This window comes from Chrysemys picta, chromosome 1 (assembly GCF_011386835.1).
Source record: "Chrysemys picta bellii isolate R12L10 chromosome 1, ASM1138683v2, whole genome shotgun sequence".
NCBI lineage: Eukaryota > Metazoa > Chordata > Testudines > Emydidae > Chrysemys > Chrysemys picta.
The window spans coordinates 39772572-39796365 of record NC_088791.1 but is presented as its reverse complement, the minus strand read 5'-3'; the positions used below and the strand labels follow the sequence as shown (position 1 = coordinate 39796365).

The 23794-nt window shown below is 39.9% G+C and overlaps 1 protein-coding gene across 4 annotated transcripts in view; it reads left to right on the top strand.

Moving 5' to 3' along the window:
• HDAC10 (histone deacetylase 10) overlaps positions 1–20069 on the top strand; it is a 34280-nt gene extending 14211 nt beyond the window's left edge. For 2 of the 4 annotated variants that reach the window (XM_008172883.4, XM_042844192.2), the window contains exons 13-21: positions 1430–1497; positions 4280–4568; positions 5469–5559; positions 7287–7372; positions 8272–8325; positions 13955–14039; positions 14626–14811; positions 16579–16738; positions 18125–20069. In XM_008172883.4, coding sequence (XP_008171105.3) covers positions 1430–1497; positions 4280–4568; positions 5469–5559; positions 7287–7372; positions 8272–8325; positions 13955–14039; positions 14626–14811; positions 16579–16738; positions 18125–18150 — 1045 coding nt within the window. In that variant the 3' untranslated portion in view covers positions 18151–20069. The remainder of the gene's footprint in view (positions 1–1429; positions 1498–4279; positions 4569–5468; positions 5560–7286; positions 7373–8271; positions 8326–13954; positions 14040–14625; positions 14812–16578; positions 16739–18124) is intronic. The other 2 variants (XR_010589953.1, XR_010589951.1) reach the window with 2 other exon arrangements.
• Positions 20070–23794: the final 3725 nt, after the last annotated feature.

Here is a 23794-nt window from a genome sequence, read left to right as displayed (position 1 = left end):
CGTGTGCTTATAATACTTGCCGAATCAGGGCTTTAATATGCAGCTGGAATGCATTATTTTTCTGACTCTGATCACTCCCACTTCAAAATGATCAATTTATTTCTGGTTTTGTTTTCCTTTTCTGGGATTATTTCCAATTAAGATTAAAATCTGAATGAACTCAGGAGGGGAATTTTTTTTACTATCTCTATCCTTAAACCTCATTTCTGTATAGACATCCACGTCAGTCAAAGCTGAACTCATAATGCTGTGAGTGGCCATATCAAATAACAATAGCCAGTGGGGGCGAGCTATGAATGCACACAACATCTTGTCATTCATCTAGATTGTAATATCTTTGGGGCAGCAACTGTCTCTTTACTTACTGTTTGAATGACACTCAGCCAAGGGTGCTGGAACAGGGGCGGCCAGGGGCCGATGGCCCCATCACTTAAAGGTGGAAGGGATGTGGGAGGGGGCAGAGAGAAGCGAGCAGGAGGTGGGACCTCGGGGGAAGAGGCGGTGTCAGGGAAGGGACAGTGAGAGAGTTCGGGGAGAAGGGGCGGCGCAAGGACAGAGGCTCGGGGGGGAAGGGGTGGCGTGAAGGGGTGGGGTCACGGTTCAGTTGCTGGTGGCCCCCCCACCTTCCGTTGCCCCTTCATCCAGCACAGCGGGGACCAGGGCTCTGGATGAGGCTTGTAAATGCTACTGTAATATACTTACATAGCAATAATAATATGAAAAATGACCTATTGCTTCCAACACAATGAAATAGCAAAGGATATATCGCTATTTTCTTAGGTCCCAAACCTGTATTGCATTTGCTCCTTGTGCCTGCACAGAGCCCCACTGACTTCAAGAGGGGTCCACAAGTGTGTGCATGGATAGATGTGATTGCAGGATTGATGTCTTAATCTGCTGAAGCAATGGAAAGATGCAAGACAACAGGTGAAATCCTGGCCTCATTGAAGGCAGTGGCAATTTTGCTACTGACATCTTGAGGGGCAGGATTTCACTCAACAGTGTATAAGTGTATGCACTTCCAAGGTACTGAAAGAGATGGAAAGCAATGTGTTCATGTAATGGAACACTAAACTGTATTATACTGTTCAGCCTCTAGGTGGCACTGTGAGAGAAATACCTTATTCAAGCTAACCTCAGCTGTACTTGCGGGCAGAGCATTAAAGGATGGTATAGTGAACACATCTGGTGTGTCTCTTGCTCACAAGCAAGCTCTGTACTCAGTCGATAGCTGGCACAGGACCATAACACTACACATTCCCTTTCATTTTCTGTGACTGACACTTGCAAATAAGCCTTCCAAGTAACATGCCCTTCTCTTTGTTTTTCTAGCCAAGACTTCAGAAACGGAGTCTTATGTTTAGCTTGGCAAGTAACTTTCCCTATATTTTCATCTGAACTGATGATGCTAATCACTTATCTTTTGTAGTGCTGTTGAGTCTATACAAAATGTGAGAGCTGCACATAAACCATACTGGAAATGTTTGATGTATGAAGGTAATTGCTCTTCTGTTTCTTTTTGCTAATGTGGTTGATAAATGTGATACATACTTGAACTCTAGAAAAGATTTATTATTAATATCCATAGGTTCAAATAACCTATATACTTCATGAGAGCATTGTGAGGGATCGTTATTCAGGGCCAGATTCTTTGCTGGTGTAATTTGGCATAGCTCAGAAGAACATTGGTCTGACCCCAAGTGGCCATTCCTATGTTCTGTCTAGTTCAATATCCTGTCTTCCAACAGTGGCCAATGCCAGATGCTTCAGTGGGAATGGACAGAACAGGGCAATTATCAAGTGATTCATCACTTGTCGTCCAGCCCCAGCATTTGGCAGTCAGAAACTTAGGGACGCCCTAAGCATGGAGTTGTATCCTTGACCATCTTGGCTAATAGCCATTGATGGACCTATCCTCCATGAACTTATCTAATTCTTTTTTGAACCTTGTTATAGTTTTGGCCTCATAACGTCCTGTTTCACAGGTTGAATGTATGTTGTGTGAAAAAGTACTTTCATTTGTTTGTTTTAAACCTGATGCCTATTAATTTCATTGGGTGACCTCTTATTCTTGTGTTATGTGAAGGGGTAAATAACACTCCCTAACTCACTTTCTCCACACCAGTTATGATTTTATAGACCTCTATCACATCCCCCACTTAGTCATCTCTTTTCCAAGCTGAACAGTCCTAGTCTTATTAATCTCTCCTCATATGGATGCTGTTCCATACCCCTAATCATTTTTGTTGCCCTTCTCTGTACCTTTTCCAATTCCAATATATCTTTTTTGAGATGGGGTGATCAGAACTGTATGCAGTATTTAAGGTGGGGGTGTACTTTGGATTTATACAGTGGCATTATGATATTTACTGTCTTATTAGTAAGGCTGCGAGTCTGTCATGGAGGTCACGGATTCCGTTACTTTAGTGATCTCCGTGACTTCTGCAGCGACTGGTGCTGGCTTAGGGGCTACCCAACCCAGGCAACCCCTGGGCCAGCAGCAGCAGTTTGGAGGTGTGAGAGGGGATTCAGGGCTAGGGGCAGAGGGTTGGGTGGTGCTTACCTCGGGGCGGGAGACTCCCCAGCTCCCACTGACATGGCCCTGTCGCTCCTAGGCGGCGGAAGGACCAGGGGGCTCTGTGCGATGCCCGCACCCATAGGCCCTGCCCCCGCAGCTCTCATTAGCTGCGGTTCCTGGCCAATGGGAGCTGCGCAGCCGGTGCTTGTGGCAGGAGCAGCACGCGGAGCCCCCTGGGTCCTCTGCCGCCTAGGAGCTGCAGGGACACATGGAGCCAGCTGGTGAGCCCCTGACAGCCCTGCCAACCGTCCCCCAGCACCAGCGGGGTCCTGGGCCACCTTGCTCAGCACCCGTGGTGCCCCCAGACCGCCCTCCCACCCTTGAGCACCTGCAGCCCCTTGCCCAAGTTTTAGTTAGGGATATATAGTAAAAGTCATGGACAGGTCATGGGCCGTGAATTTTTGTTTACTGCCCGTGACCTGTCCAGGACTTTTACTAAAAATACCCATGACTAAAACATAGCCTTACTTGTTAGCTATCCTTTTCCTAATGGTTCCTAACATTCTGTTAGCCTTTTTGACTGCCGCTGCACATTGAGTGGACGTTTTCAGAGAACTGTCCATAATGACTCCAAGATCTCTTTCTTGAGTGGTAACAGGTAATTTAGACCCCATCATTTTGTATGTATAGTTGGGATTATGTTTTCCAATGTGCATTACTTTGCATTTATCACTAAGACAAGTGATACATTTATCAACATTGAATTACATCTTGGTTGGAAGTGCTAATATGTATGACGGGATGCACAATCAGTATCTGGTGCCCAGTGAGCAAAGGGTTAATCTTTGCTCAGCTTCCTCCTCCCTTTGTATGCTTGCTCAGATTGGCCGCTTGAGAGACAGAGGGGCATAGGATGCTTTTGTGAGGGTTTGGCACCAGTGTCATAAGTCTGGGTTAAATCTCATGCTGAGGAGTATTGTGTGTTCTTTTTCTGTTTATGTTAATTTATTTTGCTTTCTTCTTACAACTACTAATGATACTCCTTGAGACAAAAAAACATGCTAACTGCAACTAGTTTTCATTTTGCTGAATCATTCTACCAATTGAGAATATAAAAGCGGTACATGTTCTGAAAAATATTCCTTCCTTGTTGTTTATTTCGTTCCTTCTACTGTGGTCCATCCCAGCTAATGGTACACATTGCAGGCTTTTTTTTAATTGAGGGGGTGGGTAAAAGCATCATATTTAGGATTCTAATCTCTTGAGATTTACAGCGATATTCCCAGTAATGTTTATGGCTTTTATTCAAATAGTGGTACCTGAAGGATGAGTATACCTTTAGGCCCCAATCCTGCAAACACTTACACATGTGCGTAACTCAGTGCAATTAACTCAGTTAAGCTGATTAGGGCCTCAAAGAATACGGAACAATTTATTTTACACTGTAACTAAAATCTTTTAGAAACAGCTTTATTTGCTCATCTTTCATTTTAACTAAAGGAAAGTTGAAGCCATATTTTTATGAAAATGAACACAGTAATGCCAAATATCACTTCTGAAAATTACATATTCTTTGTAGCATAAATGTTTTAAATCAGCACCTGAAAATATATATTTGCACCTGCCAGGCAAATGCACCCCTCTATGGTAAATAAATACAATTACTGAACATGTTAATATGTAAACATTTTTAGTGCCCAGGAATTACACTTGTGTTTTATGGATACTTGTGAAACTAAAAACTACATTTTTTTTTTCTAGAAGCAACTCCTTTACACAATCTTAGCACCAAATCACAACAGATGATGGAGGCTGAGCTAATTCAAACTAGTACACATCCCACAGCAAAGCAAGCAGTTGGGACAACTAACAGTGATGAAGCCATCAAAACAGACCGGTTTTTGGAATCACACATGAAAAAAATTCTCTTTCCAGTGCCTCCTGTTAAAACAGCAGCAGCAATTGTCTCTAAAGCTGATGCACATTTGCTACCAATATCTGTTCAAGTGGAGATGGAAATGAATGCACAAGAACTGAAAACTCTCGTCAGGTTGGCTTTATTTATGTGGCTATCAACTTAATGTTGCGGAGAGGGCGTGGTATAGTGATTTAACCACAGGACTGGAAACCAGTGATGCTTGTCTTGTAATCCTAGTTCTCTGATACTAACTTTCTCTTTGGCCATGGTCTTCCTTAATCTCTGCCTCAGTTTCCCCATCTGCAAAATGCAGTAAATGATATTTACCTTCCAAGCTTTGTAGAGCTTGTCAGAACATTTGTGACTAAAAATAATTTAATCAAATATGCTCTTTTTTTCAAAACTGAAACATTTTGCAGAAACATACCGATTTCAATGAAGTTTGCAGTAGGAAGTTTTCTGAGGGCCAGGGCTCTCTGTTCACTTAAAATAAATAAATAAATTAATGGAGATATCCTATCTCTGGAAGGGACCTTGAAAGGTCATCGAGTCCAGCCCCAAGCCTTCACTAGCAGGACCAGGTACTGATTTTTGCCCCAGATCCCTAAGTGGCCCCCTCAATGATTCAACACTCACCCTTGGGTTTAGCAAGCCAATGCTCAAACCACTGAGTTATCCCTCCTCCCTCTGACCAGAGAGAGATAGATGGAGACCTGAATTGAAAACCTGAGCTTTTCAATCCATAAACAACTGTTCTGACACAATTCTGTTTTGGAAAGTGTCCCAAAGGGGTTTGTGGAGTGAAAACAAAGTTCAAGATCTCAAAAATTGTCATGAAACAAAATTGTCATCCTCTGACCACCTCTAGTTCTTTGAGGACGAATGTGTAGCACCTACATAATGCTTTAGAAATATTTAGTAATTAACATTACTACTGAAAAGCACCCTATCACTATACTATTCAGAATATAACAGATTATTATTCATAACCCAATTTTTAATTACGGTAGTTTTAAAAAACTTATTTTACAGTGCATTTGATGCGGAACTTGTGAAGGAAGAGAAAGCTTTACTCTCTCTTCAGAATGTGCTGGCTGTCCTAGATAAAATACTAAAGAAAAAGGTAATATTAACTGCCTTGATTGTTTTCTAGGTTTCTTCTGCTCTTTTATTTGTTCTTCAGTGTTAGCTCAATATTAGTTATGTCTTTTCCTATCCTGCTAGTCTCCGCCAGATTGTAGCTATGTTAAAATTGTGTCTACTTACTAAAGTAAATGTGAAAGATGAGAAAATATATATGAACAGCATCTTACTTCAGTAATTTTTTTGATTGTGTTTGATCAAGATTGTGCCCTGCCTTTATGTGAGCAGGGGCATGTGAGGGAGCAAGAATCCCCCTTGTGCATTAGGCCTACCCAGATCATTGCTCTGACTCTTAAGGGAGTGCAGAGGGCTGTGCGCTAGATGCTTCATGCAAAACTGGGAGGGGAGAAGGTAGAGCCATGGCTATGCAAATAGAGTATGTTGCACCCCATAAAGGAGCGTCACAAATTATTCCTTTCCCAGTGCACATTGGAAGTAATTTTGCCTTTTGATCCTACTATTAGGGCAGTGCAGTTACACATCATCCCTTATTATGGGTTGCATGTTAAATGCGCAGTTTAGCCCTTTTATTATTATTTTTGTTGATGTCTGAATAATAGTTTACTCAGAACTGAGCTTTTCTGTATGTTTAACTCTCCCGCGAAGCAATAATCCTGTTTGTTTTGTTTAAAACATCACAGTATATTGTCACAAAAATTAATGTGATAGCCCAAATTCAGTGTGATGATTTCACTGCAGGATCAGGAACTAAGGAAAGATTATATTTAAACACAAATATCATCAACAATTAGCAAGTGTGACCAGAAGAATTACAAATAACAAGCGAAACATAAATGAGTTTGCATTTTGTCATTGTACAATTGCAAACTTTCTCTCTGGATGAATGTCTCATTCTAAAGTACAGTACTTGTCAGAAAAGTAACTATGTCAAAATGACCCCTTTGTACTCAACAGGTCTGCTTCCTGCTGTTGATATTTAGAGTCATTTTTGCAGATGTTGGTGGGAAAAGCAAGTTTTAAGATGTCTGCTAATATTACAGACCCCACGCAGCTCTGGGAGAGGGAGCTGGATTCTACAACAGTCAAGAGAACTAATAACTGAATTGCAGTTGGAGAACCTTTATTGTTCAAAATCCAAAGAGTTCCCATTTTGACTTTCAGATTCTAGGCTGAGCTTGCCATGCTGGGAATTGGGAAACCCTTGTTTTACTCCATAGCAGCTGAAGACATGACACAGATGTTAGCTAATTAATCCTTGCAGAGGGTAGGTATTGTACAGATAGGGAGACAGGAAGGTGAAGTGACTTGGCCAAGATCACAATGACAGTGACAGTTGGAACTCAGGACAGCCTGATTCCCAGACCAGTGTTTGTTCCTCCTGAGCAGTGCCTACTTGTAAATTGAGCAAATTTGATCTGTAAGTCATTGAGAGACAATAAACATGGAACCCCATGGTGCCGATTTACAGAGTCACTTTTCAGCAAAGAACAACACTTCTAAAAAAGTTGCCAAACAGAGCAACTATGTAGCATAACAACCAAACACATTCTCTTTGCAGGTAGTGGACCACAAAGACTTTTACCAAATCTTGTTAAGCTACATCATTAATGTTCCTTTCACACAGCTGTAGCTTTGTTTGCATTTATATATAATATATAGACAAAAACAGGTTCAATTGGTACAAATTTAGAAAATGGTATGGTACAGGATTTATTATGATTTATTAATACATATTTTTATTTTTAGGTGTGCAATGGAATTGCAGAATCATCTGTGGCTTCTGTTTCTACTACCTTTGCACTAAAGCACTGCTTTGATTTTGGATTACAAAGGTGAGCTATGCTCATTGCATATGGATTTCTCTTATAAAATTTGAAAATGTGATACAAGTTCATAAACTAGAACGGGCCGCCATAAAAACGTTTCATTTGTCTCTGTAATGAAACATCACCTCGCTATGTATAGCATTGCCTATACCAGTGGTTCCCAAACTTGTTCCGCTGCTTGTGCAGGGAAAGCCCGTGGCAGGCCGGGCCGGCTTGTTTACCTGCCGTGTCCACAGGTTCAGCCGATCGTGGCTCCCAGTGGCTGTGGTTTGCTGCTCCAGGCCAATGGGGGCATCAGGAAGCGGCGCGGGCCGAGGGACGTACTGGCCGCTGCTTCCAGCAGCTCCCAGTGGCCTGGAGCAGCGAACCACGGCCACTGGGAGCTGCGATCGGCCGAACCTGCAGACGCGGCAGGTAAACAAACCGGCCCGGCCCGCCAGGGTCTTTCCCTGCACAAGCGACAGAACAAGTTTGGGAACCACTGGCCTATACTAAATATAGGCAACCCTGTAAATGTGACCATAAAGCTATCTAGTTATCAAAGGCAAAACTCAAAATTTTAAGGGCGATTGTTAAATAACAGTTTTTCTAACTCTGTTTTTGATTGCCTAAGTCCCCATTATTTTTATCAGCCTGTTGTTTTCTTAGTTTTTTTGTCCTGAACTGCCATAAACCCATAAGCTATCCCACTGTTTTTATATTGCTAATAGGTCAAATTCAGAGCAGACCCACAGTCGTTTATTATGTTTTCTGGATTGAATTCTCTTCCACACATGTAAACCCCTTAGCCAAATGGCCACATTTTCTCTTGTACTGATTCCTTAATTGCACTGCATGTTTTTAAAAGTTAGACACTTATAAGTGCGTGCGCGCACACACTCATGATTATTCTTTGTGTTCTGTAGAGTGCTCTGCATAGTTGTTGGAGACATGGATCTTGAACTCGACTTAGATGACGGGTAAGGTTTTCCATTAATTTCAGGATCAGAGGATCATTTATAAATGATTCTAGGTGCACATATGTCTGAGGAAACTTGCATTAAATGACTACCCAAGCCCCCTATAAACATTAGTTGTTTAATGGAGTTGATTACCTAATAAAGTTGGGGCAGAATTGTACTCCGTATGTTTAGGGATATTTTGGGATGGTCTCTAAAGACAGAAGGTTGCCTTATAAGGCTTGTCTCACGTAGGTTTTGCTGTAGGTTTAAAGTATAATCCTTTTCGATATTATTGAAAATTGAGATTGAAATGACAGGCTATTTAAAAAAGGATCTAAAAAAGAGCAATATGTGATAAAAGGTATTGCTGTTAATCACAGGTATTTTATTTAAGTCACTAAGAGCCCAGCACAGGTGAATGTGATGGTGGGGGGAGGGCGCAAAATATCTTCTGCGTTCCCAATCATGTGCCCCTGCACAGGGGCCAGATATGCTCCCAGTCCTTGTCTAAGGTAATGCCACCTCCAGGCTGGAACAACAGTGAAACTAGCATCAACAAAGGGTCAGACCATTGTCATGCCTTCTTGAACAGCCAATAGAACTAGCGCCATGTTTAGGAACTATATGATGCATGCTGTAAAAGAGGTAGCAAGGGTCGTCTTGCCCATGCTCATCTAGAGCCCTAGACTCAATGGGTCTCTATGCTGTTCTCTAGATCTGCATGGGGAGAGAGCAAGGAGAGGGCATGCATACATCATTTCCCACCCAGCTCTGCGGTTTATCAAAAAATATCTATAATATCTTTTCCTTGGAGGTCTCTCCATGGCTTGGACCCCTCTTTGAGGGGGTTCTCTAGTCAGCCATGAGGAATGGAAAGCTACTGGGGCACAGAACGGCTGCAGAGACACAAGACCTCCCTGCTGCTGGCCCTGGTCCACCAGTGTTCCCCACAGGATCCACGTGTGTCACAGGGGACACAAGATTTCCTCCATCTGAGTCACCTCCAGTGGGTTTTACCATGGGGGCTGGGGATTTTCTTGGAAATCCCAGCAGAGCAATGGCTCAGATTCTCAAAGGTATTTAGACTTCCACTGAAATCAATGATTGAAATTCAGTTGATTTCAGTGGAAGCTAGGAGCCTAAGTATCTTTGAGGATCTGGGCTAATATGGCTACACATGCTCATCACAGAGCTGTCCCTTAAAGACACAGTGTAGGACACAAAATACAATGTAGGACTTGAATTTGCTAAACAGTATCAAACTACCTCAGTATTAGAACCTAACATGGAAGGCAAATTTCTTGTTATTTGTACAGATGTAGGCATATTGTGTTGGTACAGTATCTAGCACAATTGGGTCCTAATTAATAATAATGCTATATAGAGGTTTGTGGGGCAAGTCAATTGTGACATTCAACTCATAAACTTTACATGATCACGATGGTCCCCCTCGCCCACCCACTCCTGTAATAGATTCCTAACCTCTGGCTGAGTTACTGAAGTTCTCAAATCAGAGTTTAAAGACTTCAAGATTACAGAGAATTCACCATTTACACTAGTTTAAACCTGCAAGTGACCCGTGCCCCAGGCTGCAGAGGAAGGCAAAACCCCCCAGGGTCTCTGCCAATCTGACAAGGGGAAAATTCCTTCCTGACCCCAAATATGGCGATCAGTTAGATGCTGATCATGGGGGCAAGACCCACCAGGCAGATACCTGGGAAATAATTCTCTGTTAGTAACTCAGAGCCCTCCCCATCTAGTGTCCTGTCTCTGGTCATTGGGGATTTTTGCTACTGGCAGTCACCAGTGGGCCACATGCTATCATAGGCAGTCCCACCGTGCCATCCCTTCCATACATTTATCAAGTTCAGTCTTGAAGCCAGTTTGATTTTTTGCCCCACTTCTTCCGTTGGAAGGCTGTTCTACAACTTCCCTCCTCTTATGGTTAGAAACCTTTGCCTAATTTTGAGCCTAAACTTGTTAGTCAGTTTATATCCATTTGTTCTTGTGTCCACATGAGGGCTTAATTTAAATAATTCTTCCCCCTCCTTGGTATTTATCCCTCTGATGTATTTATACAGAGCAATCGTATCTTCCCTTAAGGTAGGTTTTCCATTCCTTGGATTATCCTAGTAGCCCTTCTCTGTACTTGTTTCAATTTGAATTCATCTTTCTGAAACCCTGGAGACCTGAATTGCACACAGTATTCCAGATGAAGTCTCACCAGTGCCTTATATAATGATACTAATACTTCCCTGTCTCTACTGGAAATACCTCACCTGATGCATCCTAGGTCTGCATTAGCCTTTTTCATGGACACATCACGCTCATGGTTCGTAGTCATCCTGTGATCAACCAGTACATCCAGGTCTTTCTCCTCCTCTGTCACTTCCAACTGGTAAATCCCCAGCTTATAGCAAAAATTCTTGTTGTTAGTCCCTAAATACATGATCTTGCACTTTGCACTATTAAATTTCATCCTGTTTCTATTACTCCAGTTTACAAGGTCATCCAGATCTTCTTTTAGGATATTCCGGTCCTCCTCCATATTGTCAATACCTCACAAATTTGTGTCATCCACAAATTTTATTAGCACACTCTCACTTTTTGTGCCAAGGTCAGTAATAAAAATGCTAAATAAGATTGGTCCCAAGACCGATCCCCGAAGAACTCCACTAGTAACCTCCCTCAAGCCTGACAGTTCATTTTTCAATTTGAACTGTTGTAGTCCCCCCCTTAAACCAGTTCCTTGCACCTTTCAGTGCTCATATGAATCAATAATTTCCCACATGTAACTGTATCAAATGCCTTACTGAAATCCAGGTTGTGACGGGTTGGATCACAGAAAGCTGCCACCTGATGTGCAAAAGACTACCTCTGCTCCTGTTTTCCCTGCCAGCTCAGGACTCCAGCACCCTGTCTTGCTGAGCCAGACAACCCCCATGTGGCTTCAGACACAGACCCAGTGTCTGAATCCCTTGTCCCAAAGCTGCAAGTTTACCTGAAAACAGCTCACAGAAGTGTGCTTGTCTCTAGCACTCAGATGCCCAACTCCCAATGGGGTCTAAACCCAAATAAATCCGTTTTACTCTGCATAAAGCTTATGCAGGGCAAACTCATAAATTGTTCGCCCTCTAACACCGATAGAGAGATATGCACAGTTGTTTGCTCCCCCAGGTATTAATACATACTCTGAGTAAATTACTAAATAAAAAGTGATTTTATTAAATACAGACAGTAGGATTTAAGTGGTTCCAAGTAGTAACAGACAGAACAAAGTAAGTCACCAAGCAAAATAAAATAAAATGTGTATATCTATGCCTAATCAAACTGAATACAGATAATCTCACCCTCAGAGATGCTTCAGTAAGTTTTTTCTCAGACTGGACACCTTCCAGGCCTGGGCACAATTCTTTCCCCTGGTACAGATCTTGTTGCAGCTCAGGTGATAGCTAGGGGATTCTTCATGATGGCTCCTCCCCCTCTCTGTTCTCTTCCACCCCTTTATATATCTTTTGCATAAGGCGGGAACCCTTTGTCCCCCTGGGTTTCCACCCCCCCTCACTGGAAAAGCACCAGGTTAAAGATGGATTCCAGTTCAGGTGACATGATCACATGTCACTGCAAGACTTCATTACTCACTTGCCAGCAAACACATATACAGGAAGACTCACAGGTAAATACAGCCATCTGCAGACAATGGGAGTCATCAAGATTCCAAACCATCCTTAATGGCCCACACTTTACATAATTACAATAGGCCCTCAGAGTTATGTTTTATATTTCTAGTTTTAGATACAAGAGTGGTACATTTCTACAAATAGGATGATCACACTCAGTAGATTATGAGCTTTGTAATGATACCTTACAAGAGACCTTTTGCATGAAGCATATCCCAGTTACATTATATTCACTTATATTTTTATAAAACCATAAAGTTCTTCAGTTCAGTCCACTTCTTTAGCACACTCTCACCTTAATTGTTTAAAGTTAGTTTTTGAAATCAAAGGCCCTTGTTGCAGATCTGTTTTTGTTTATCCTTGCATTTAAACAGAATTAGCTCATGATCATTCAAACCAAGGTTGTCCTCTACAACCAGCTCTTCTATGAGGTCCTCACCACTCACGAATATCAAATCTAAAATGGCATCACCTCTTGTTGCTTCAGCTACTAGTTGGTGAAGAAATCAGTGAACTATCACATTCAGGAAAATCTGGCCCTACTATTATTGGTAGCACTTGTCCTCCAAACTATATATTGGAAGTTAAAGTATCTCATAATCACACAATTTCCAGTACTATTTATTTCATTAAAGAGGTCTCTAGCCATATCCAAATTGTATCCTGGTGGTGTAGTAAACCCCAAGCACTAACCCAGGGGAACTTCTAGAAGCTTTCTTCCCCAAAGTGATTTTGTCACAAACAGACTACCTTATCCATTCCATCACTTCTAATTTCTTTACAGTCTATCTTATCATTTAATATACAGTGCTACTCCACCACCTTTGTCTTTATTTTTCTTTCCTGAACAGCACATACTCTTCAATACCTGTACTCCAGTCATGTCTACAATTCTACCATGTTTCTGTTATCCCTATAATATCTGGTTTCACTTCCTGCACCAATAGTTCTAGTTCCTCCATTTTGTTACCCGGGCTCCCTGCATTGGTATACAAACATCTTAATTGTTGCTGCTTGGCTTCACCCACATTCCTCGCCCGATTGGGTACGGTCATTCTACTGCCAGTATCACCTATCTGACTGGTATCAGCACTATTCTTCCTCTTAATGTACATTGTCGTACCCACTGCTGTTCCTTTCTCCATTCCTGTATCCTTTCTTACTTGATTTTCCTCCCTCTCAATGTTAAAATCAAGTGTGGAAATTACATGAGCATCTCCCCTAAGTTGCTAGTTTAAAGCTCTTTTAATGAGTTGTGCCAACCTCCATCCTAGAAGTCTATTTCCCTTCCTACTCAGGTGGAGTCCATCCCATGAGAACAGTCCTCTCTCCATGAATGCCTCCCAGTGGTCAAACATCCCAAAGTTTGCACCACGTATAGCACCACTGCCTGAACCATCTGATCATAAGCTTATATTGCCTTCGTTCTCCTCCTCTAGTAATAGGGAGAATCCCACTGAAGATCATCTGAGCCTCCATTTCCTTAAGCATCTTTCCCAACCTGACATAGTCACCCAGTTTTGCTACTGTGAAAGTAGTTATTTCTTTATTGCATACTATGAAAATGTGCTTACTAATCATATGTGGGGTGGGGGGAAGAAGAGTCAAAGGGACAATTCTTTATTGAAGGCCAACTTTACATATCAATATCCTACTTCTCCAGATCCTCTTTCCACTAAAAGTGACTTGACCATTATTTTCTTAGAAACTTTAATACAAAAAAATTACTTTATTGAGATTTCAGTTTTAACTGGTATTGACCTTTTTTTAATCTTACTTGTCATAATTTAAACAAGGGACTACAATGATTCAGAAGTGTTTGCTGCCTAGATAAATTTACATAAGGGGCCACGAATATCATCCAAAGAATAATTTTTAATATCCACTTTCACTAATTTTAGTAGTATTATTTATTATCTCATTAGAAGTTGTTGATGAAATAGTGAAATGTATTTTTTAATCTACAGAAAAATACTTTTGATGAACATTTGCCAGAAACAACAAACTGAAAAGACTAACTCCAAATACCATATTTCTCTGAACTGGAAAGAGGTACATTAAAAAATTCTGGAAACCAAATAAGATAAAGGCCATTTTTTTTCTTTTTTAACTAAGTTAGAATAGAATCAAGTATATTTACTAGTTCGTAAAACTGACAATAGTGTCTAAGATTATCAGTTTGATTCAAGTTTTTACTAATGAAATTGGGGGGGAAATTTCAAAGATACAAATGGGAGTTAGACATCTAACTGCCATTGGGCCTTTAAAAATCTCCCTCTTTATTTTTTTTCTCCATTTGTGTACAGTGCATCTTAGGCACCAAAGTTGTGACAGCTTGAAGCGGGTTAAAATGGCCTCTGACACCAGTCCTGGAGGGGTGGAGTTGTAATGAAAGGGGAGATGAATAATGCATACTGTGTAATTTATACAATGAATGACTCATATTAAAATAGGAACACTACATAGGATCTGACAAGTGTCCTGTTTCCAACAGTGATCTATTCTAGAAATTTTTTGTAGTTCTTCTCCTTTATTTCTGTGTTTTGTTTATTTTTTTATAAAATCTCTGTTTTTTGGTTCATACAGGGATTTTGGAGTTTCACATAAATGTTAAACTGTTTTCTGTTTCTTGTTAAAGGATGCTGGAAGAAACAATTTCTTTTGTGCTGTACTTGGATTCATTCTTCCTGTAGCGTATAGCTATCAACCTGACTTAATGATAATAGTCATTGGACCAAACAGGAGCCTCGGTGTAAATGCGATTTCTCTGCTTACTTGTTTACTGCAAGGATTAGCTGAGTCTCGAATTCTTGTGGTAATACAGGTAAGAAGTTGTGCTAATCTTGATTATCCTAAAATCCCTTTAGCTGACAAAGAGAAACTATTCTATTAAGCACCTTGAGTAGAAGTAACAGTAGGCTGTCAGCATCCTCATTATCAGAGCTCACCAGAATACATTGTGCTGGGAGATATTCAATTTTATTTGGCCAATTCCCTTTAAAATAACAAAAACAAAACATAGCAATATTAAAAAAAAAAAAACCTATATAAAAGAAGCCTATATAATGGTAGGAACGTGTGTGTGGCCTAGTCCAAGTCACTAAAGATCAGATTTGTAAAGGTAGTTAGATGCCTAAAGATGCAGATAGGTGCCTACTGGAATTTTCAAAATCCCCTGTGCATTGAAATAATTGAGGGTTAGCTATTTTTGAAAATCTCGCTAGGCACCTGGTCTGTAAGCATCCAAATACCTTTACAGATGTGGCTCTTACTCTCTCTGCTCCAGATGTGTAAAACTGGAATAATACTGCTTTACTTACCACAAAGGTGTTATGCAGTTTAACTCTTTTTAAGATAATTGCATAGTAGGTGCTATTATAAGTACAAAGTAGTAGCAGAATTATATAGCAGGAAAGAAGCAAAGTGAACAAAAAGAAAAAGTGGAAATATAACAGGAGTACTTGTGGCACCTTAGAGTCTCTAAGGTGCCACAAGTACTCCTGTTCTTTTTGCGGATACAGACTAACACGGCTGCTACTCTGAAACCTGGAAAATATAAGTTACCATGAATCCATTTACAGACTTACTGACAAGTACTTATGTGGGGTAAATGTACCATTTATTTATTGTTTTAATTTAATGAAATACATAAAATGGAATCTCTTTCTTGGAAACTGTCCCAGTTAGGGACATGCTATTTCTCAAGATGTCTATTAACTGATCTTACCATACTTTATTCTACATTTCTCAAGCATTTTCTTTTAATTTACTGTGCTATGATATTTAAATTTTGTGAATTAAAATAATCTGTACATTGGTATACAGTATACTGAAACATTTGTATATTTGTGCACACTGATTAGGAGCATGCAGCTGGGAAGAATTATTGGGAGTCTGAAGGGTAGCTTGAGAGATGAAAGAGAAGTTTAGATGGACATGTGAGCCTCTAATGAATGACTGAAACAAACAGATTTATTTTAACACTTAGCAGGTAGTTCCTATAATAAAAATGTGGAGATTTTATATGGTGTGCGTGGCCTAGAAGAACTAAAATCCATGTTATTCCTTTTCAATGAAATTCAGTAACATTATTGAACAATGAAAATAATTGGCATGCTCTTCACCATTAATCACAATGACCACAGAAAATGCTTTCAGTGACTTTACAGCATTGATTTAAACTGTTAAAAGATCCCAGAAATTTTTTATAATGTCATGACTGGTCAAAGCAAAATAAATCACTGTTTATTAGTGATGGAAAATACAGTGATCTATGAAGTAAATAAGACCTATTTTTCTCCATTTTTTCCATCTTTAATTCTGTGCTATTTCTTTAGTCTCATAAAAGAGTAACTGAGAGGTCATTTGTATTTGAGATAAATTAGTTTTATAGGCGTTCACAGTATGAATTCCTTCATTATCTGCTTCAACTCCTCCATTGGTAGTACTTTTAGACTTGAAAACTGAAAGTTACTCATTATTACTACTGATACTGTCAACTTCATTACAATAGGTTATTATAAAATATAGCATTTTGTTGTTGAAACAAATAGATGTTTGCTTCACCACAATATTATTTTTTTAAAAATAGGACACAGAAATAAAACTAGTGCAAAGTGTGGCCAAAGCCTTATCGGGTGTTTCTACACCTGACTTTGGAGCCTACGCACCTGCTTCCCAAGAAAATGTACTTGAAATAAAACAATTAAAAGACCAACTTCAACAGGAATGGAAAATGCTTCGATGTTCAGGTAAGTAATCTGTTTGTAGTTCCGCTTCTTGGTACAGTTAGCATGTTTCTGAAAAGGCTATAAACTTACTAAGGGTTCAGTTGTGTACCATTAAAGTCAATGGGAGTTTTTCCATTCACTTGAACGGGAGCAGGATCAAGACCTTAAATGCCTAGTGAGATCTGTCTTTCTGGTGTTCCCATCATTGAAGTAAGAAAGCGCTAAATTCAGTACCACAGTGGCTGCATAGAACATGGAATGCAGCCACTTCAAGTACTTAATGTTAAGCACTTACATTGAAAAGTAGTTTTCGTATCAAAATATTTTATATTAAGTGAACAATTAAGAGACACACAGGCTCTGAATCTGTTAAACTTTTTCAGAATGTGGCTCAGAGTCTTCTATCACTTATTCACCTGTTTACCTATTCTCACATTAGTAGTCCCATTAAACTTCAGAGAGTCTACTCATGTACTCAGAGTTAAGCACATATATAAGTATTTGCAGAATCAGGGTCTGGGTTGGTACAGGACTCTGACTTTAGCAGGGAAATATGCTTTCAAACTTCTGGATCCAGAAAGCTTCCTCTTAGCTAATACATGTATGTTAGGGATAGGGCACACCATAATAATGTGTTTTATCCAGCAAGTGGGCGGTTATGTTAACGTTTTTGCTTATTTCTGTCAAGACAGAGAGATCCCACAATCATCTGCAAAGCAAAACGTAGCTTTTGGCAGTAGTGAATATAAAACCTGCCAAAAGCAAGATACATAAATATTTGTCTTGGGTACAAGCTTAGGAAGACCCTTCCCACCTGTTGGTACCTGGAATGTGGTAAACCAGAGATAAGGAAAGGTACAGAACAACAAGTTAAGAAACTGGTATGATCTGGTGGCTTGGATCTTAGGTAACATATAAAGTGCTTTAACTTGTAAAAAGCCATGACATAAAGGTAGTTTTGGGAAAATATCTTTTGAAGTGCACTTACTGGGCAAGGTGAATATGTTGGGAGATAAAAATTGCTTCCCGAAATGTCTCTTTTGCGTATTATACAATCTTACTTTAGGCAGTAAACTGGCTGAGCTTGGTTATTTGGTCTCTTGAATATTTTTAATATGGAACCAGAACTGTAGTCAGTCAGTTGGCTATGTACTTTAAACACTCTCTACTAAATAACGTTTTGTTTTGGAAGGGAGGGGAAAGGGAACAAGTTTAGACAAACAAAATTAAAAATGGGGATTCAAACACTCCCCACACACACACACACAAAAAAACCCTGCAGCTGTTTGTGGAAGTGGTTGAGATCATCTGACCAGCTCCTATGGACAGTAAAAATGTAATCTGGATTTTTGGGATTCTGCTGTGTAGCTTCACTAATAATTGTGCTTTTGTTTTTTCTCTTTGTAGTAAAGGACTGGATTTCTGGAAGCTGAGGTCACGTGACTACCTTTGGGCTCTATCATTTAACACATTTCATCATGACAGAAGGAAAAAGTGTGTTGTCACTTTTGGTTGTTTTCTTTTAAATCAATGAACAAAGAGATTATCAAGATATGGCCACAGCAAGAGCCATTCACAATTGTTTTATGACTTTTTTTTATTAAATATTTTTGTTTAAAAGGGCCACATTTTCAGCTGAGAGCTCTTGCTGTGTGTCTGCAAAAGTGTGCCTGAGAGGAAAGTGATCAGGAACAGTCAGCATGGATTCACCAAGGGCAAGTCATGCCTGACTAACCTAATTGCCTTCTATGACGAGACAACTGGCTCTGTGGATGAGGGGAAAGCAGTGGATGTGTTATTCCTCGACTTTAGCAAAGCTTTTGATACAGTCTCCCACAGTATTCTTGCCAGCAAGCTAAAGAAGTATGGGCTGGATGAATGGACTATAAGGTGGATAGAAAGCTGGCTAGATCGTCGGGCTCAACAGGTAGTGATCAATGGCTCCAGGTTTAGTTGGCAGCTGGTATCAAGCGGAGTGCCTCAAGGGTCAGTCCTGGGGCCGGTTTTGTTCAATATCTTCATTAACGATCTGGAGAATGGCGTGGACTGCACCCTCAGCAAGTTTGCAGATGACACTAAACTGGGAGGAATGGTAGATACGCTGGAGGGTTGGGATAGCATACAGAGGGACCTAGACAAATTAGAGGATTGGGCCAAAAGAAATCTGATGAGGTTCAACAAGGACATGTGCAGAGTCCTGCATTTAGGATGGAAGAATCCCATGCACTGCTACAGACTAGGGACCGAATGGCTAGGCAGCAGTTCTGTAGAAAAGGACCTAGGGGTTACAGTGGACGAGAAGCTGGATATAAGTCGACAGTGTGCCCTTGTTGCCAAGAAGGCTAATGGCATTTTGGGTTGTATAAGTAGGGACATTGCCAGTAGATTGAGGGACGTGATCATTCCCCTCTATTCAACATTGGTGAGGCCTCATCTGGAGTACTGTGTCCGGTTTTGGGCCCCACACTACAAGAAGGATGTGGAAAAATTGGAAAGAGTCCAGCGGAGGACAACAGAAATGATTAGAGGGCTGGAGCACATGACTTATGAGGAGAGGCTGAGGGAACTGGGATTGTTTAGTCTGCAGAAGAGAAGAATGAGGGGAGATTTGATAGCTGCTTTCAACTACCTGAAAGGGGGTTTTAAAGAGGATGGATCTAGACTGTTCTCATTGGTACCAGATGACAAAACAAGGAGTAATGGTCTCAAGTTGCAGTGGGGGAGGTTTAGGTTGGATATTAGGAAAAACATTTTCAGTAGGAGGGTCGTGAAGCACTGGCTTTACCCTGACGGGCCAGGTGCCAAAGGTTGTCGACCCCTGCACTAAGCAGTATTATTAAATGGAGTGGTTTGAATAGCTAACACTGAAGTAGGATCTGTTTTGTTTCTTTTAAGATATTTACATAGGTGGTAGCTAGGTGAGCTGAGAAGAGTTTTGATTTGTTGATGTACTTCAATTTGCATGACAGATTTCTACAGTAGGAGGGATGAGCTGGAGTGCCGATGAGAAGCGCAGTCAGGAAATGGACAACCAACCTAATTCTCAATTACTGAGGGACAATCTCCTCTCATTGATATATTTTGCTTTCCACAACCAAATCTCTGTACAACTTTTCATGAGTGATGTACCCGTGTATTCGGATTCTAATACCTAAACTGTATTGTTAAATGTATTCACCTAAATTTGGGTTATTGCTGATCATGTACTCTATGTATCATATGACTTTTAAAAAACTAATTTTGTATTTGTGGATAATCTAAGAACTATACTCAGATGTACAGACATTCTTTTCCCAACCTATGTATTATATAATTTTTTTTAACATTAGTTTTAATAAAATGTTTAAATCTGTGGGTGCTGTTGAGGCTCAGCAAGGATTGACTAGGCATCGAGACTGGACTGAACCTAGTCTGCAGTTTGTGCAGACGCACCTATGCTAGGTGTAATCTAGCTATCTTGCTAAAATTAGCAGTGAGGAAATGCCAATGCAAGTTTCAGGTGGGCTACCAATGCAAGTACGTACCCAGTGGGGCCAGGTGGGCTTATACATGCCACCATGTCCTCACTGCTATCTTAGCTATATTACAGCTAGTGCCGGTACATTTACATGAGCTGCAAATTACACCCTGGATAGCAATGTAGATGTAGCCTTAGAAGTAGTCCTGTCCATGTCAGGCTTGAAGCACTGCTCTGCAAGCGTTGTACATGTTCAGTGGACTTTTCAGGCCAGCCTTTCTCATGAGCAGAAAGTTCCCTGTACAACAAAGTTAAAGGAAAAAAAAAAAAAGAAAAACAAGGCAGGGAGTGTTGCAGTGCTGGAGTAATGTGCCCTCCCTAATGTAACTAAAATTAATGTATAGATTCTAAAGACAGAAGGAACCGCTGGGATTATGTAGTCTGACCCCGCTACCACACACACACACGCATAACAAGGCCATAGAATTTCCACAAAATAATCCCTGTTTGAACTAAAGCATATCTTTTAGAAAAACATCCAATCTTGATTTTATGATTTCCAATAATGGAGAATCCACTACAACCTTTGGTAAATTGTTCCAATTATTAATTACTCTCGCTATTAAAATGTACATCTTATTTCTAATGAAGGCCTAGGGTACTGGGATTAATAGCTGCTTTGCTTCTGAACACTCCAGGAATGTTTTGGCAGAATACACCTGCTGTGTTGTTAAATGTGGCTGCCAACCTTGCATTCCACTGTTTTCAATGGAATGTTAATGGGCAAACACCTACATAGCAGTGAACAATCTGCTACAACAGTAGTGCTTCTTGATCAGCCTTGGTAGGGAATTAGTCCCAGGTACAGCATTGTTTTTTACTTTTGCTTTTAAATGCATGTTCTGCTAGGGATGTAATTTACCATATGAATTCTCTTGCTATACCCAGGAACTTTCTACATGAATTCCAAGGTTTGAATACCGTAAATTCTTTGTAGCTAGCTCATATTGAAACATGCATAATTTTAAAAAGAACAGGAGTACTTGTGGCACCTTAGAGACTAACAAATTTATTAGAGCATAAGCTTTTCGTGATATATATGTTTCACTCTATATGCATCCGAAGAAGTGGGTTGTAGCCCACGAAAGCTTATGCTCTAATAAATTTGTTAGTCTCTAAGGTGCCACAAGTACTCCTGTTCTTTTTGCGGATACAGACTAACACGGCTGCTACTCTGAAACCATAATTTTAAAAGTACTCTAGTCAAAGGGACTTTATGTTCTTCACTCTTCACTCCCCCAACTAACACTGGAAATTAGTAGGGTCTGTAAATGTTAAATGCAAGAAGTAATTAAAAGAAGAAATATCATATTTAAAAATAGAGCACTTAAACTACTAAGAACAGTTTTAAATGTTTCAAGCAATGGAGAGATTGTATATAGGAATATTAATATTTTATCTTGATAAAGCAACACGAACAAGGTGAACATTTGAAAATGAATAAGAATAGCCTACTTGTTAATCTGGTGACATAGTTCAGTTCTCAGCTTCAAAACTAATGCTTCTAGCACAATGAAATCAGAGTACACCTCTACCTCGATACAACGCTGTCCTCGGGAGCCAAAAAATCTTACCGCGTTATAGTTGAAACTTATATTGAACTTTTTTTGATCCACTGGAGTGCGCAGCCCCGCCCCCCCAGAGCACTGCTTTACCGCAGTTATATCCGAATTCGTGTTATATCGGGTCGCGTTATATTGGGGTAGAGGTGTATTAATTCCAGGTTCTAATATAAAACAGTGTCTTTTTACTTATCTCTACCAAGTCCATTCCTGTCACTTTGATTGAAATAAATGGTAAATATTTTATACATGAACTTCATCCTTAAAACACACATACTTACATGCTTAACTTGCTCAAGTCAAAGGTAAAGGTATCAAAAGCACCTAAGATGAGCCACAGAAGGAGGAGCCTTGCCAGCCATGGGAGCCCCAGCAAGTTTGGTCCTTGCTAAGGAGAAAGGAGCCGAACAGCCCCCAGAGATCCGGCTCCAGCTGTGTTTTATAGAAGTTTTGACAAATCTGCATAGATTTAACAAAACGTTTTGGTCCAGTGACTCAGCCTTTACTGAAAATTTCTGACTAGTTCTACTCATAAGTTACTTAGGCGCCTACAGCCCATTTAAAGTCAATGAGACTGAGGCTTCTAAGTGCTTTTGAAAATTTTACCTAAAGTGATTACTCGCATGCTTAAAATTTAAGCATACACATGTGTTTGCAAGATTGGGGCCCATATGGGGATATATCACGTAACAATACTTATGTCCTAAACAATCTGAATATCACAACTTTAAATTGTAGTAGTATTGTGTTAAGATGGGTCTTATTTGGCTATTCCTATTTTGGATTTTCTAGCTCATGCTGACTTTTGACTTGAGGTGGGCAGGAAAAGGTTTTCCCGTTCTGTGAGAATTTTTGAGATTTTGAAAACTTTTACTGTTCCAAATTGGGATGAAATGTCAACATCTCAAATTCTCATGAACCAAAACATTCAAATCAGGTCAATCGAAACATTTCATTTTGATTTTGACTTTTTTAAACTATATATTAACTTAAATTTTTAAACAAAATTTTGTTTTAAATTGGAAAATTGAACTTTTTGTGTAAAAAAAAAAAAAAAAAAAAAAAGTCAAAATGGGACATTGACAATTTCAAAACTAATTTTACCATTTCTAAAAAAATTGAATTTGTCTAAACCAACCCTTTCCTGCAAAATGTTTGTTTCAAATGATCAGTATTTTCTGATGAAAAAACATTTTGTTGAAAAATTCCCAACAAGTTCTACCTTTGACCTGCCTTCATTAAATTGTAATATTCTATAGCCAATGCTTGTATGACATGAAGATCGTAGTATTTTTAATATAAATAATTAGGTTCTTGAGCTCTTGATCAAATTAAGTGGAAGATTTTCAAGTATATTTTTTCAGTAGGATTACTTCGCAGGTAATATCAGAAGATTGTTTCTACGCTTGATATGTATTAGGGCTGGTCCACACTAACCCCCCAGTTCGAACTAAGATACGCAACTTCAGCTCCGTGAATAACGTAGCTGAAGTCGAAGTATCTTAGTTCGAACTACAAGGTACTTCCTGCAGTGTGGACCCACGGTCAGGCTCCCCGGTCGACTCCGTGTACTCCTCTAGTGGAGCAGGAGTACCGGTGTCGACAGCGAGCACTTCCGGGATCAATTTATTGTGTATAGCCAAGACGCGATAAATCGATCCCAGAAGATCGATTGCTTACCGCCGAACCCAAAGGTAAGTATAGACATACCCTTAGAAAACCAACTATTATAATATACAATAAAACGATGGCATTCTTTGCTATAACTTTATCTACACAAAAATATATTGGAAGTGTAAATGCTAAAAAGTGTGATGCAACAATAGCAATCAGCCTAAAAATAAACCACCAGCCTTAGTTTGAAAGGAAAATCCAATTTAAGGTATTGGTTTCAAATTATCAATAAGGTGAACCAAAACAACATACAGAGTTCTTCAAAGCACTTTGCAATAACCAGCAGCGGATATGAGAGGGGCACCTAAAAAGGGGCAGCATAGT